Raw genomic sequence first — 13,943 nt, 5'->3', positions numbered from 1 at the left:
AACAGCAGAGAAAGTAAGAGAGATCAAACCACAGAATGTTAGAACAGCACAGCAAAAGCAGTAGCTCCTTCCATTCATATTTCTATCATTATGTTTTTCCAACATGACTGATTAGACAGGCTTTCTGTGTAAGCAATGCAAAAAAAAACAAATGCCTTAATAGCTCAAAAAACCGTTTTATCAACTTCTTCCATGCTGGCTGCAATTTTAAATAATTTTAGCAGCCAATGTATTCAAATATAGGTATTTTAGCATGCTTGGCCTTATGTTAGAGACAGACTTCTATGTGTGGCTACTTAGATGTACGCATCTCTCTGGATTTATTTAATATTACCTGCAGTCATATGATGACTGTAGAGCTTGTACGTTTTTGGGTTTTTTGAAAGCTTCAAGATCTAAAGCTGGGGCTTAATACCTCTCCCACCTTGTCTGTCCATTTCATTTTTTAAGGATTCATAATATGCCCATGGTTCAACTTTTATTCTAAATAGATTAAGGGTGCCAAATGGTTCAACAACAGGCTCTCCAAAACACAGACACTCTGTGTTCAGAGGACGTTTCTCAAATCAGACAGGGACCAGCAGGGCAGAAGGTGAGTGTGGAAATCCTACTTGCCTCACCTGGTGCTCCTTATGCTAACAACTGAGATGGACCTCTGCCACCAGTGTCCCTGGCACCAGCCACTGAAACAGCAGAGTTTTGCTAAGCAGTAGAAGTCAGGTGTAAGATTTTAATTTTGGGGAAAGATGAGTGTATTGAAGTTGAAAGGACTGATTAGTGTTAGAGGATATAAACTGTTAAGAGGAGCAAAACAAGCAAGAAGTATCTGGAGCTGGAAAAGAACCATGAGCCCTTGCTTTATGAAATAACTTTGTTTTACTAAGGTTTCAGTTTGCAGGTAAACTGTGATACTTTACTTTGTAGGAACAAGTTTATAGAAAAGCTGACATAGTTGGAGTGTGAACGATGTTATTACAGAAAGTCAGACTGGGCAATGAAAATAATATGTGAGAGGTAAAGAGGGTTTGGAATTTTAGCTTTTCTATTACAAGTTAGACAATTTTTCTGTAAATTGTGTGTGGGTGGAGAAACATCTGCTTCATTTTATATACTCTAGAGACTATAGCTATTCAACTTGTAAATTTCTTTAGAGAACAGTACCTAGTTCTTCTTTGCATTTGGGTGGGCTGGTTGACCTCAGTTACATTTTGGGTCCCTTCTTCTCTGGGAAGAGGACTGAGAGGCTACAATTTTGGAATTATACTAGGACATATAAATAACAGTCTCATAGTGCCTGCAATAGCAAAGAGTGTAAAAAGGATTGTGGCATTTGTTGATGCAATGAAGTTTTGAAAATATGCTGTTTTGCATACTTTTTAGAATAAGAGTATTTGTGAACCAGACTTCATCATTGTCAAATTACAGAATGTAAGTTTGAAAAAAATACTGTTGCATTTTCATTTGAAGTTTGTCTGAAGGAACTGTATTACACTGCCTTTAAACAGCCAGGGAAACACAAGCTTGAACCTGTCTTTCATGGGTACTGTCCAGCCTAGCACAAAAATAAATGGAAAATCCCTGAAGAAGATGGCGATGAAATTGATCTTTCAAAGGATTTCAGAATTATAGGCATGCTTTTTCTTGTGAAATGAGTCGTTCCTCCCCCACACATCCTTTGTAATAAAAAGTAAAGAAACACTATCTGTTTTGCTGGGGTCTTTTTTTACTGCAGAATCCATTCTACTTCTTTGTTTTTTAAGGAGTCTATTCAGTTTCACTGCCCCTAAACCAGAGAATAAACAGTAACAGATACAGTATTTTGTGTGTGTTTCTAAGTGTCACCTTTGGAGACGGTATAGTCTGCAACACTCCTGTTCCAGCATGTTTCTGATTAGTTTCACTACTTTATTTTATTCATAAAGAAGATGGTCTCCAAGTCACCTGCTCTATGTCATTAGTAACACTCATTAACTAAAATCAGAAGAAAACTGAAATTGTTCCAAGAAAGTCAGAGAATCTCACACTGACTCCTAAAAAGCCTTGTGCACAGGAGCAACAGGCTGAAATATGCTTTAAGGAAAATATAGCTCAGTCTTTGTAATAGTCTTTCGGGGCCACTTGGGAGGTTCCCTCTTTTGGGAGGAGGCTGGTCTATGACTCTGGGCAATTACAAGGTTATCAGAACATCTGGAGACATGTAAAAGTCTGAGTTTTTTACATGCATGAACAACAGTGCTGTTAGTTTGTAATGTTTCTCAGGGTTAATAGAACAGAATTATAGTGGCAGTGGATACAGTTTGGGGCATCTGATGCTCTTGGCCTCAGTCCATTGTTTGGAAAACAACATTATAGAACTCCTCATTTGAAAAAAAATTGCTCAGTGAAGATTAGAAGATGTTCTACTGCCTATGTCTATTATCTTACATGATCTGTAAGTGAAGTCAAAGAAAGGCTTGAAATTCATAAAGAAACTTGAGTCTTGCATTCATGCACCACCTTAACTGGTTCATATCCTACATCTGGAAATTATTTTGTTGTTATTTTAGAAATTAGAAAACCATCCAAAATTCTGTTTTAAGAGTTTAAGTAAACTAAATCACACTGCTCCATTTAAAATTTTAAAAAATATTTTAAAATTTAGAAAAAAACTCTGTGATGCCTTTTCACTTCACAGGTAATATATGAGAACGAAGTATCATGTGCCTACATGCTGTGGATTACTTTTCACTTGCCTACTCATGAGGTTTAATATGCAAGAATAACATTAAAGTTACTTCATCTTAGAGGCAATAGGAACGAATACCTGGGGGTTTCCTTTCTTTTTTATTTCTTTATTTTTCTGAAACTGTGTTAAGTTTTAAAGCTATTCAGCTGCTTTGGACTAAAAATAGTTCTTAGAACATCGAGTGACTTTTCAAGCTAACCTCTCAGTAGACTTTAATCTGCATTACAAGCCAGAAATCTTTGAAGCTTATCATGTTTAATTTGAACAGCAAAGCCAAGAAAAGAAGTAAAAGAAAAGGGGGAGGAGGGAGTCACAGCAGGGCAAGCAAATTCAAAACCAGTCAGTCACATTACATGGCTGGGTTTCTTGTATGTATTCGGTTCTCCACATGCTAGTTTGACCTAAAGAATGACCAAAAGTAACTGTTAAATATGACAAATTAGTGGCAATGAGCAGACCAAAGCTGCTAGGAATAGAAACCTAGGGCAAGATGGAGGTTAAATGAATTTTTTTTATAAAATATTTTTTTTGGTATAACGATGCCACTAAGTATTAGCCATAATTAAAAATGTTCCCTTATGCTATCTGTTCACTGTGTTGTGCACACTGCAAAAAAGCACATATTTAGGATCATTCTTTTATTGGGGGAGGACTGGAAACAGGAATAGAGTATATCCAGACCAAGCTAATCATCTATCTATTTCATTATTGTCCTCAGTGAAGATACTGAGGTTAGGATAGTTTTACCATAAAGCAATGTTAACTTGAAAATGATCTACTAAAGCTTTCTAGGAAGTTTTTTATTTTGGAGTTATAATTCCATGTACTAACTAAAGATTAATAACTCAAGCTGATTCAGCACAAAACCTTTAGTCTTCTTCCCAGTTGCATAAACCTGCTATGAAATCCCCAAACCCCTGCCCACCATGAAAACAGCTGGAAAGAGCCACTCACCCGAATGTTGATCTGTTTGTCATGGAGCACTCTCTGCAGCTCCAGAAGGCTGCCCTTCAGCGTCCTGAGCTTCACAGCCAGCTGCTCTGCCTCGTCCTTGGTGTGAGCCTTCCCTTCCATAAGCAAGTTCTCGTTGTGCACAGACAGCTCTGACAAGGCTACCACCTTCTGTTCTATTTCAACCAACATGTTCTGCAGCAGCAAAAACAAAGACCCAAATTCATACATTTTCCACCACCTGTCACGTTTTTGGGCAAGACGACCTGCGGCCTACCTCACCCGTTGCCCAGATAAGAGCAAGTCAGATTATCATTGCTTTGCCTTTCAGTCTCATTCAGAGTCCTCTAGCATATGCTTGCAAATGTTTGTATTTGCCATTTCAGTTTGCAACCTTTTTCAAAATAGGAAATTAAAATTTACTTGAAACAAGTAATTTGTTGTAGAGGAGATGCTCTTTTATTTGCATATTAAAGGTAAGGATGACTAAGAAGCTAGACTGACATCCATGAAGGACAAGAAATGAAGCACACAGCCAGAGTTACTTCTTTGCTCTTCTTTCATTTACGTGCAGTCAAGTGCTTCCTACCTCCTACTGTGTGTTGCTCTGGCTGTGTTGGTAAGCTTCTCTTCTCACTACTTGCTCTTTCTGATTGGTGCATGACAGACTTAAGGATTTCTGTATAATCCTCTTTAGTCTAAAGAGAGACTTAAAGTGACAAATCTCTGGAATGTTTATTCTCAAAAGCTACTTCCCTGACATTCCATTAACCATTCCTGTATTAGAGATTCAAGGCTCAAGCAAGTCTTGCTCAAAAACCTAGCCTGACATCAAATGCTTTTGCTTCCATAGCAACTGTGAAGCATTAACTTACAAATATTTCTCCTGAAGAAATGTGTACAGAATAAGATTGGTAGATTCTCTAAAAAGTGGAAAAAAATATATAGAACTTACTGCATTAAGATTTTAACAAGCAGCAAAAGAACAGCAGTATTCACTTTTCCACAAAGTTAACTTTTCTTTTTGAGTTTCCTACAGACTATATTAAAAAAAATACTGCTTTGTTAAAGTTCCCAGGGTTTATCTATGTACAACAAAAGGCTCTCAAGGACAGGTGATGAAAGAACTCTTGAGACTAAGCAGACTGAATACTCCAATGATGAAGCGTTGTCAGTGAAAATTCATCAGACTTGTATGAAACTTAACTCTCATTTACCCTAAAATAGTTGAGATCCTCATTCTTGAATAAGAAATGGGATCTTCTGTCCATCTTTCTCTTGTCTCTTTTGTAATTTTAATTATAATGATTATACAATTCTAAACTATCATTTAAAAATGGAAAATTCCCACTGATTTGAGAACCTGGATGTTATGACTGATCCAAGTCTTGTTAATAGAAGTATTTGCAATAACTCTTATTGCAGAAACATGTCTTTCCTCAGTTGTTTAGGTAGTCTGAGTTGATTAATCTTCAAGATACAAAACCAGTAAATACTGATGATTATCCTTTACTTTTGCATGTATGTAAGGATTATTCCTCAAGAAAACACAACGCTATCCCAGTCATCACTGCTACTGCCAGTATGTTCTTCATCTGGAAAAGGACGTGTAGGAAAGTACACTGCAGGTGTTTTCATACCTATCAGGTGAGCTGTTCAACAGCTCCAGCTTGAGGGGAGCAAAAACAGTAAGTGAAGCAAATACAATGCCTTTAAAGCTAAACAAAACTACATCTAAAAGATGTAGAACTTCAAATCTTCCTGCAGTCAGGACATTTTGTTTTCCTGCTGCTACGTTCACATGGGCTTTCTAAAGTGCTGTTCGCAATCTCTAATGAGAAATTAAGAACAGGCTATATTTTGTTTCACAAATCTTTGAGGAAGCAAACTGAGCATATAGAAGATGCTAAGGAGCCCAGAAACTTCTCCACAAATATGCTGGCTTATTCAACTCAATAACGGTCTTAACATTTTACCTGACAGTCCACCAGCTGTGCTTCCATGTCCATAGGCTCCTCAGCAGGAAGTAGAGTGGTGTCCAGCGTAGCTCGGGTACTGAGCAGCCAGTGGTCAAGCTCATCAGCTTCACACCTGTACCTTTGAAGAGCCTGCTCTTGTCGCTGTTCTTCGAGCTGCTCATTCAGTTTTTCCTAGATGTAAAAACTGCATTTTACTTTTTAGAAGAACTAAACTGTTACTTTTAAAAAGTTTTTCCTCTCTATTTTGCACAAACCATATGCAGTATTTCTACGCGATAGTAAGACCTATCTTTTACAAAATATTTCTTTCAATTGATGAGTGTGTTTTTCTGATCACTGAAATTCTGTTTCAGTTCAGTCACTGTATTTCTGGTAGAACTCTGCTATTATGTCTTTCTAAAGGCGAAGTCTATTTCTGCCTCTTCTTGCTGCTCCCCTGTGGGTTTCCCCCCTCATTGATTCAGTTTGCTCAATTTGTACAGCACTGTTTCCTTAGGGAGAAAGATGCACGTGAAGAAAAGGAATGCACAGAGCTGGGAATGGGCTGCAGGGAAAGGAGAGCAGCTTTGCCTTTTTTGGCAGCAGGCTGTTAAGACTTACTGTCTTACTGCTGCTCAAGAGAGGCACAAGATGGGTACTTCAAGGACCAAACAAAGCACGGGTGGGCCCTTGGTACAGTCACATGGGTAAAGAGAAGCCTGAAGAGCTGTCTACCTTCTCTGGCCTCTCAGAGGATCCCTGAGCCATGTGGTGTGGAAGGACATTAAGCTTCAATAGCTGCTGCAGCATCAGCACCGAACCAACACAGATGCCCCCCCACCCATCCATCAGCTGGTCCATCCATTGGGAAGACAGGGAGTGATCACCAAGTCTTGCTCACCCTTTAATTGCCCCGTATGAATTTGAAAACTGGCTGAACAGCTGCAGCCAGGGAGTGGTGATCAGTGCACAAAGTCTAGTGAGTGGCCAGTAATGAGCCTCAACAAGCTTGCTGATGACACAAAACGGGATGAGTGGCTGATAAGGCAACAGGGTTATTCTGCCATCTAGATGGACCCTGAAAGGCTATAAAAATGAGCTGACAGGAAGAAGGGAAAGTGTGAAGCCCTGTACCTGCACAGGAGCAGCCCCATGCATCAGTACAGGCTGGAGGTTAAGCGGATGGGAAGCAGTTTGGCAGAAAAGAACCTAGGGGTCCTTTTGAACATTGACCCAACAATGTGGAAGAAGAGGCCAGTGGCATCTGGGGCTGCTTTAGGACTGTTCCCACCAGGATGAGGGAGGTGATCCTGCCCCTTTAGTTAACACTGGTGAGTCCACACCTGGAGTACTATGTCTAGTTCTGGGCTCCCCAGTACAAGAGAGATACTGAATTCTGGAGAGAGTAGAGGGGATTTTTGGAATAGGAAAATGAATGGGATGGTCAGAGGATACTTAGTTGCATCAGATAATGTGAAACCTAAGCATGGTGCAAATATTAAGGAACAAAGGGAGAAAATTGTATTGGATCTGGCTGCGATGGAGTTAACTTCGTTGCAGTCTGTACAGTGCTTCGCTGCTGTGGTCAAATCTGTGCTGATAACACAGCAATGTTATGGCTACTGCTGAACACAGCATAAAGGCTTTCTTTCTGTCTGCCCCTCACAATGGCCAGTAGGCTGTGAGTGGGCAAAAGGCTGGGAGATGAAATAGCCAGGACAGCGAATCCGAACTGACCAAAGGGATATTCCATACCAGATGAGATCATGCTCAGCAATAAAAGCCCAGGGAAAGGGAGGGAGGGAGGGGCATTCGTGGTTATGGTGTTTGTCTTCCCAAGAAACACATGCTGAACTTTCCAGGAAAGTAGCTAAACATCTGCCTGCTGATTGGGTAGTAGTGAATAAGTTCCTCATTCCTTGCTTGCATGCACAGCTTTTCCTTACCCTGTTTAAGCTGTCATTATCTTGATCCATGAGTCTTTTTGTCTGCCTTCTATTTTCAACCCATTGCACAGGAGAGAGTAGTGAGGGCGAGTGTTTGGCAGGGTCAACCTACAACACTTTGTAAGGGAATTCAGACTCAAATGAGCAGGGCAACTTCCTCACACAGGAAGTGTTTGCACAGCTTTTCTGAATGCTCAGTTTCAGCAGAAAAACTAAAAATTGCTGTTAGAATAATTTAAAGAGTAGTTTTTAGATGTCTCAAATAACCCAGACCTGAACAGTTCTCAAATGCTACTTACTTCAATTAGGTCTCCAGAAAGAACAATATTAGCAGTTCACACCTTCAACAGCAGAATATTTTCATTACCTGTTCTATCTTTATTTCTACATTTACTTCCCTGGGATGTTCTAGAAGATTTTATCTGTGAAATCAGAGCTATGAAGTACACAGGTTAAATGACTGAATATTGTGTACATATCATATAGATTTCCCAGCCAGGATTCTTAGGGAATACTTGTGGTATTGTATTGAAGTAACTGTCAGAATCCTAATCACAGTTACAAGTAATACATTTGACTCATTATTATCTTGAAATTATTAGTTATCATCTCCTAAGTACTACCAAGATGTTTGTTAGATCCTGTATGGGATAACTATAAACAGCTAGATCCCCTATTCTACTTCCAACTCCTCATTATTAATTAAAGCTATTTTTCTTCTGAGAAGGAAAAACTTAGTGCAATTTTGTTATTTTAAGACTTAACAAAGATATTTTCTAATGACTTGTTCACTATCCCAGGTGACTGGACAGAACTAAAGCAGCTGAAGCACCCTGAGACTCTGCTGTAATCCAGTGTCTTGGTTTAACCCCAGCTGGCAACTAAGCACCACACCTTAGGTCCACACAGCCAATTCTCACTCTGCTTCTCTGAATCAATTGTTGCTGGAACATATGAAGGCAGTAGTTGCTGTGTTTGTGAATTCACTGCTGAGGTTCTTAGCAGTACAGCAATAAAGCTGCCCTGCAGTGTTCAAAGCAGTCAAATTGTAACCAGCTTTAGCATGACTGCACATTCTCACCTGTATAATATACACAGCAACATTCCTATTTGAAAAGGGCTTTAAAAAATCCCCTTAGCATTAAAAGATTCTTGGTAAAGTTGGTAGGCAAAGAAATAAAGGGGCGCATCTTCCATGAAAAAAAGTTTGCATGCAAATCACTGGGAAGATGAGTGTAGACAGCAATGCAAAGATTTGGAAGAGGAGTTATTTCTTGCTTTAAGCTTTCTCTCTTCTCTTGTCTCCCAGCCTAGAGGTGACTCCTCAAAAGTTTACTGTAGGCAATATGACTTCTAACATCTGCACTTCATTACTTCATTTATATATACATACACACACACACATATATATATACATAGCACATATCTATCTATATATATATATATAGATATATATAGCACTTATGGAGATATATATATCCATACAGCTAAATATCGCCAAAAGGAACTTGGAAGATATATGTGTGCTCCAAGTTCTTTCTGGCTACTTAGCATTAAGATGAGGGGCTCACTAAAAAAAGACTGGTAATTTATTACTGAAAGGAATTGTGAGACATAAGCAGAACTGAAAAATACTTTTTTGTTTATGGTGACTAAGAATATTGGTGATATTTTTTCTTGTACCTCTAATAGCTGTCGTTTTCCTGATGCCTTCATTCGAATTGTGGCCATTCGTTCTGCCAAGACTGTGAGGGTGGACTGCAATGCCATCTGATCAGCACCTTCTGCATCCAGTGGTTCTGAAATAAGCTCCTGGCCTAATGATGTCTGAAGCTCACTGATTTCTTCTTGCAACATTAAAATCTCATCCATCAAAGCCTATTTAGAAATGAGAGCAGAGAATGCATTTGCTTCGTTTACCAGTGAGAAGAAAGTATTTCAGGAGGCACTGACTAAATACAAAATTCAAGGCAACTATCCTGGGGGAGGCACGAGGAACACAGAGTAGTGCAGAGTATCACTGCTGGTATGGTAGAGACAGTACTCCAAAGGACTGAGTCCTGCTTTTAGAGGATTAAGACAGGATCATGTATCTGGTTACTTAAATATGGATTTAATTACATATCTTGAACTTCAAACATACCACAAGGAATTATTTTGGAAACTGGAAATTTATTCTTCCAATAAATTATCTGCAGGGCATTCTAGTACTCATGGTAAAGATAATGAACAAGTGTGTGTTTGTGAGAGAAAAATAGGTGCATGTGTTAGCTTCCAGCCTAAAATTTTCTACCTGGACAAAGAACATCCAGCTACAGACGTAAATAATCAGAGATTTACTCCATGGTGGAAAGTAAGTTCCTACTTTCGTATACCATGAATCAGTTTTCAAGATACCTACAAAAGGATGGCACGCTACCAATACCTTTGAGGCGATACTTTACTTTCATATCTGACAGAATATATGCACTGGATGCATAAGACATCACACAATGCTACAAAAGCCAAATTTCATTCTTTTCAAGTCATGGAGTTTCTGCTGAAATGAGAACTGGCCCTGTCAGATAGATTAAAGCTATCACATAGAAGGCTTAGGTGATTAAAACTTAGACAGATGTCAGATGGGTTATATAATAAAGAATACTCTTATTATTCAGAGCACTATTCCTTGAGACTTCCCTTGTGAGGGAATTTTTGTGTGCTTTTGGTTTGTTTTGTTTAACAAGGTGAAAAATTCATTTTGATTAATATACAATACATCAGTATTGGTTACGATCTTAGTATCTGGCAACATTATAAATACTCTTCAGCAATGATGCTGAAGAATAGTGTGTATAGCTGTCACTGGAAACAATCTTGGACAAAAGCTTTTGCTGAAAATTTCAATTACACAAACTCTTACTATCTATACTACTTCTTTCAAAAAGGCTCCTTATTAGAAGAATCCCCAACACACCACCTTTAGAACAGCAGGAAGCCCAGAAAGGCAAGACATACAGTTAACAGAGAAGGTTCATGCAACAAATGTGTATGTTTGAGGTATCCAGCCATGAAGAATGTTACCGTCTAAAAAACAGAACAGAAGATATGCAGGCAATGTGTACTCTCCCCCTACTCTTCACATGGAAGATTTTACCTGATGCTCAGCCATCTGGCTCTCTGGGCTTTTGGCTGGTTCCAAGCTCTCATTTAGTTTGATTTCAGTGGTCTCCATCTTTGTGGATATAGACTGGAGTGTGTCCTGATACTTCTGTTGACGCTCAAGAGCTTCATAGAGTGTGCGCTGCTTTTCACTGATCTGAAGAAGAATGGAAAGTGTAAATTCTGACCTCTCACACAGGATTTGCTATTTAGTCTGCTTCTTATATCCCAAAGCTTAAGAGACTAAAGCAAAAAAACTTGCAACAATTTTTCAAGAGTATAAATTATAAAGAAAAACATCCCTATTAAAAGTATTTATTTACTTAAATTCCACCAAATTCTAGGTTCTGTTGCTGGAAAAAAGGGAAGTAAAGCAGGGAAAACCTATGCACATTCTCATGCATTCTTTTAGATTTCATGCACTCAAACATGGATGTACACTATTTGCTAGACACATAGCTCTTAATAGCCCATAACAGCTACTGTGCCTCTGAAAGGAATTAAAATTTATAGCATCTGATCAAATCTCTGACCATTTTCATACATCACTGAATGATTATGCTGCAAAACTATACAGAAATGTGTAAATTCATTATTTGGAGAAACTGGATTCTTGGGCCTTTTTTGTCAACTCATCCAGCATGATTTGGTATCCTTATTAGATTAAGGAATATAGTCTGTCAATAGCCAGTATTTCTGAAGACAACTATCAGCTTTAATGACTCTTGTTTTTCTTAATGGAAGTCCATCTTGCACAGGCTTTCACACAAAGAACAAAAATAATATATCACAACTAACAATTCAAGTAACCATCTGAAAACCAAAAACTGCAGAGACTATTAGCTGAGACAGTTATTTGAATTTTATTCCTTACAAGCTAGCCAGTAATTTTGAATCCTCCAGATGAAAACTTACCACATTTTTCAGTGTTTCCCAAGAACGCTGCAAATCATCCAATTTGGCATTAGCAGATGATTCTAAGCCTGGTTCGTAAAACTCTTGGGTGGCTGAGGTGCTGGGTTGAATTTTAGCAGCTTCTGTCTGCAACTGTTCAGCAGATAAGGCTTGGTAATAAGCAATGTCCTACAAGCACGAAGTACATTATTGCACTTTCAACTGCACATTATTGCATATTATCCTCCCCATACTGTCCCACTGCATACATCCATTAAAATAAAGCCCACAAAGCCAAAACCACCAGGAAACATCTGAATAACACAGTAAATCAATATTTAATAGTAGCAGACTGAACATGTTTTGGACCTTCACAATGATGAGTATTTTGGACACATTTTTTTCATGTTCGTATTAGCTAGGAGGTGCAGAAGGCAACTGTGGACATTCATGGAAAGGCTGGGAGGGGAAGTGCTACAAATGGGAGTGTTGTTCCAGCATCATCAGAACTACCCATGGGGGAAAACCCATCACAAAAGACAGTGGGTTATGGCACCGTAGGTGGCAAATACCACCCTAATGAACACTATCACAGAGAGAGCAGCAGAAGAACCTAAAAGGAATATGCTGGAGGACTGGTAAATGAGGCAAGAAAGAGTATGAAGCATCAGCTTATTGTAAGCTTTCAAAAAAACAAGGAGCCTCAACTAACTTATTAAAGATATTGAGAAAAGGGACCAAAAGTGCTAAGGAAATGGGCAAACGTTCAAACCACCAATGAAAATTCAGAGTGGAATTATTTCTCACCAGAACTTCTATACTTAGTGTATGGAGATTTCTTCAACTGTTGCAGATGACAACTGAAAACATCTACAGAAAATGTAGAATTAAGGAAACAAGTACAGTATCTATACTTAGGTCAGAAAAGCAGACTTGATGACAAGGATTATTTAAAACTGAAACCATGTATGACAGTTAGCAACACATTATTTGGGAGGTGAAAAATGCTGCCTTCAAGGGAGGGTGCACAGCAGACTGAAAAAGGCTCTTTTCAGGGGTGCCCAGTAACAGGAACAGAGGCAATGGGCACAAAATGAAGCACAGGAGATACTCTCTGAATATCAGGGAACACTTTTTTTACTTTTAGGGTGACTGAGCACTGGGACAGGTTGCCCGGGGAAGTTGCAGGGTCTCCATCCTTGCAGACACCCAAAATCAACCTGAACATAGTCCTGGACAACCTGCTGTACATGGTCCAGCCTGAGGAAGGGTGTTGGGTCAGATGATCTCTGGAGGTTCCTTCAACCTCAGCCATTTTGTGATTCTGTACAGATGTATAAAAGTTAGGTACTAAACAAGACTAATTGTGAGGTACTGGATCTCAGAGTACAATAAGGATCCTAATCTGGAGCAGAATGCAAATATGTTACCTAATACCATCTGTGAACAAAACCAGACAGGCTCTGGAAGAGCACAGAAACCAGATCACTCCCATCAAACAGTCCAAAAGTGTCAGATGAGGTACTTCTTCAAAGACAATAATTGGGAAACTTGAAAAATTTAATGATGAAAGTGTTATGATGTCCAGGAGCCCACACAGAATAGGTAACTACTTAGCACAGCATTCAGTACTGCAATTTCAGAATTTTTCACTCTGACCACAAGTGAGCTTTCCAAGTAATGGTGAGAAGTTGCACCAGTGGGAGCAACTTCTCATTTTGCCTTGCCTGAAGCTACTCTCCACCCTTTGCTAGTCTTCTCTCAAGGTCAATGCTTCTGTGACCTCTTAACGTGGTTTTCAGAATAAAGGGTTTGCTTTCACAGAGAAGGAAAAGCAGTCCCTTTCCCCTCTTTTCAACTGCTTTGGCAGAACTTTCACCTGATGATAGCAGGAATCCAGATGTTCATGCAAGTAAAAGATTTTGTTGCCCCTATAAAGGCCCTACTATCTCATGGCTGTTTTTATGAAAAGTAGCCAATGAACAGTAGTCAAGTTTTGTTGTTAAATGTAGGGGCAAAAGAATGTGTTTAGATTTCGTAAGATATGTAAGGAGGGCTGACAGCACCTTACATGAATATTCATTAGGGAAAGAGAAAGAATCCTTAAGTAAGCTGTGTACAAGGAGATAGAAAAGCATTTAACAGTGACCCAGTGCATAAGACTTGGATCACAGGATCAGCTGTGGCCTATAGGGCATTGTGCCAACACTTCAGCTTTTCCAGTTCAACTGCTCTGCATTGTGTATCAGGAAGACACTTTTAAAAAGTGTGTCAAATTTTAATCAAGTACATCTTTGGGTAAGTGCAAGAAGATTTAGCCCCAAAGGA

The 13,943-nt window shown here is 39.1% G+C and overlaps 1 protein-coding gene across 4 annotated transcripts in view; it reads right to left on the bottom strand.

Annotated features, from left to right (window-relative positions):
* Positions 1-13,943, bottom strand: part of SYNE1 (spectrin repeat containing nuclear envelope protein 1) — a 294,429-nt gene that overhangs the window by 79,615 nt on the left and 200,871 nt on the right. For all 4 annotated transcript variants that reach the window (XM_082303445.1, XM_082303442.1, XM_082303443.1 and 1 more), the window contains 5 exons: positions 11,637-11,804; positions 10,717-10,878; positions 9,264-9,458; positions 5,653-5,826; positions 3,680-3,871 (listed from right to left, as the gene is read on the bottom strand). In XM_082303445.1, coding sequence (XP_082159571.1) covers positions 3,680-3,871; positions 5,653-5,826; positions 9,264-9,458; positions 10,717-10,878; positions 11,637-11,804 — 891 coding nt within the window. The remainder of the gene's footprint in view (positions 1-3,679; positions 3,872-5,652; positions 5,827-9,263; positions 9,459-10,716; positions 10,879-11,636; positions 11,805-13,943) is intronic.

Source organism: Coloeus monedula (assembly GCF_965178545.1).
Source record: "Coloeus monedula genome assembly, chromosome: 2".
Classification (NCBI taxonomy): domain Eukaryota; kingdom Metazoa; phylum Chordata; class Aves; order Passeriformes; family Corvidae; genus Coloeus; species Coloeus monedula.
Note: the sequence above shows the minus strand (reverse complement) of the source record. Positions and strands in the feature narration are given on the sequence as shown.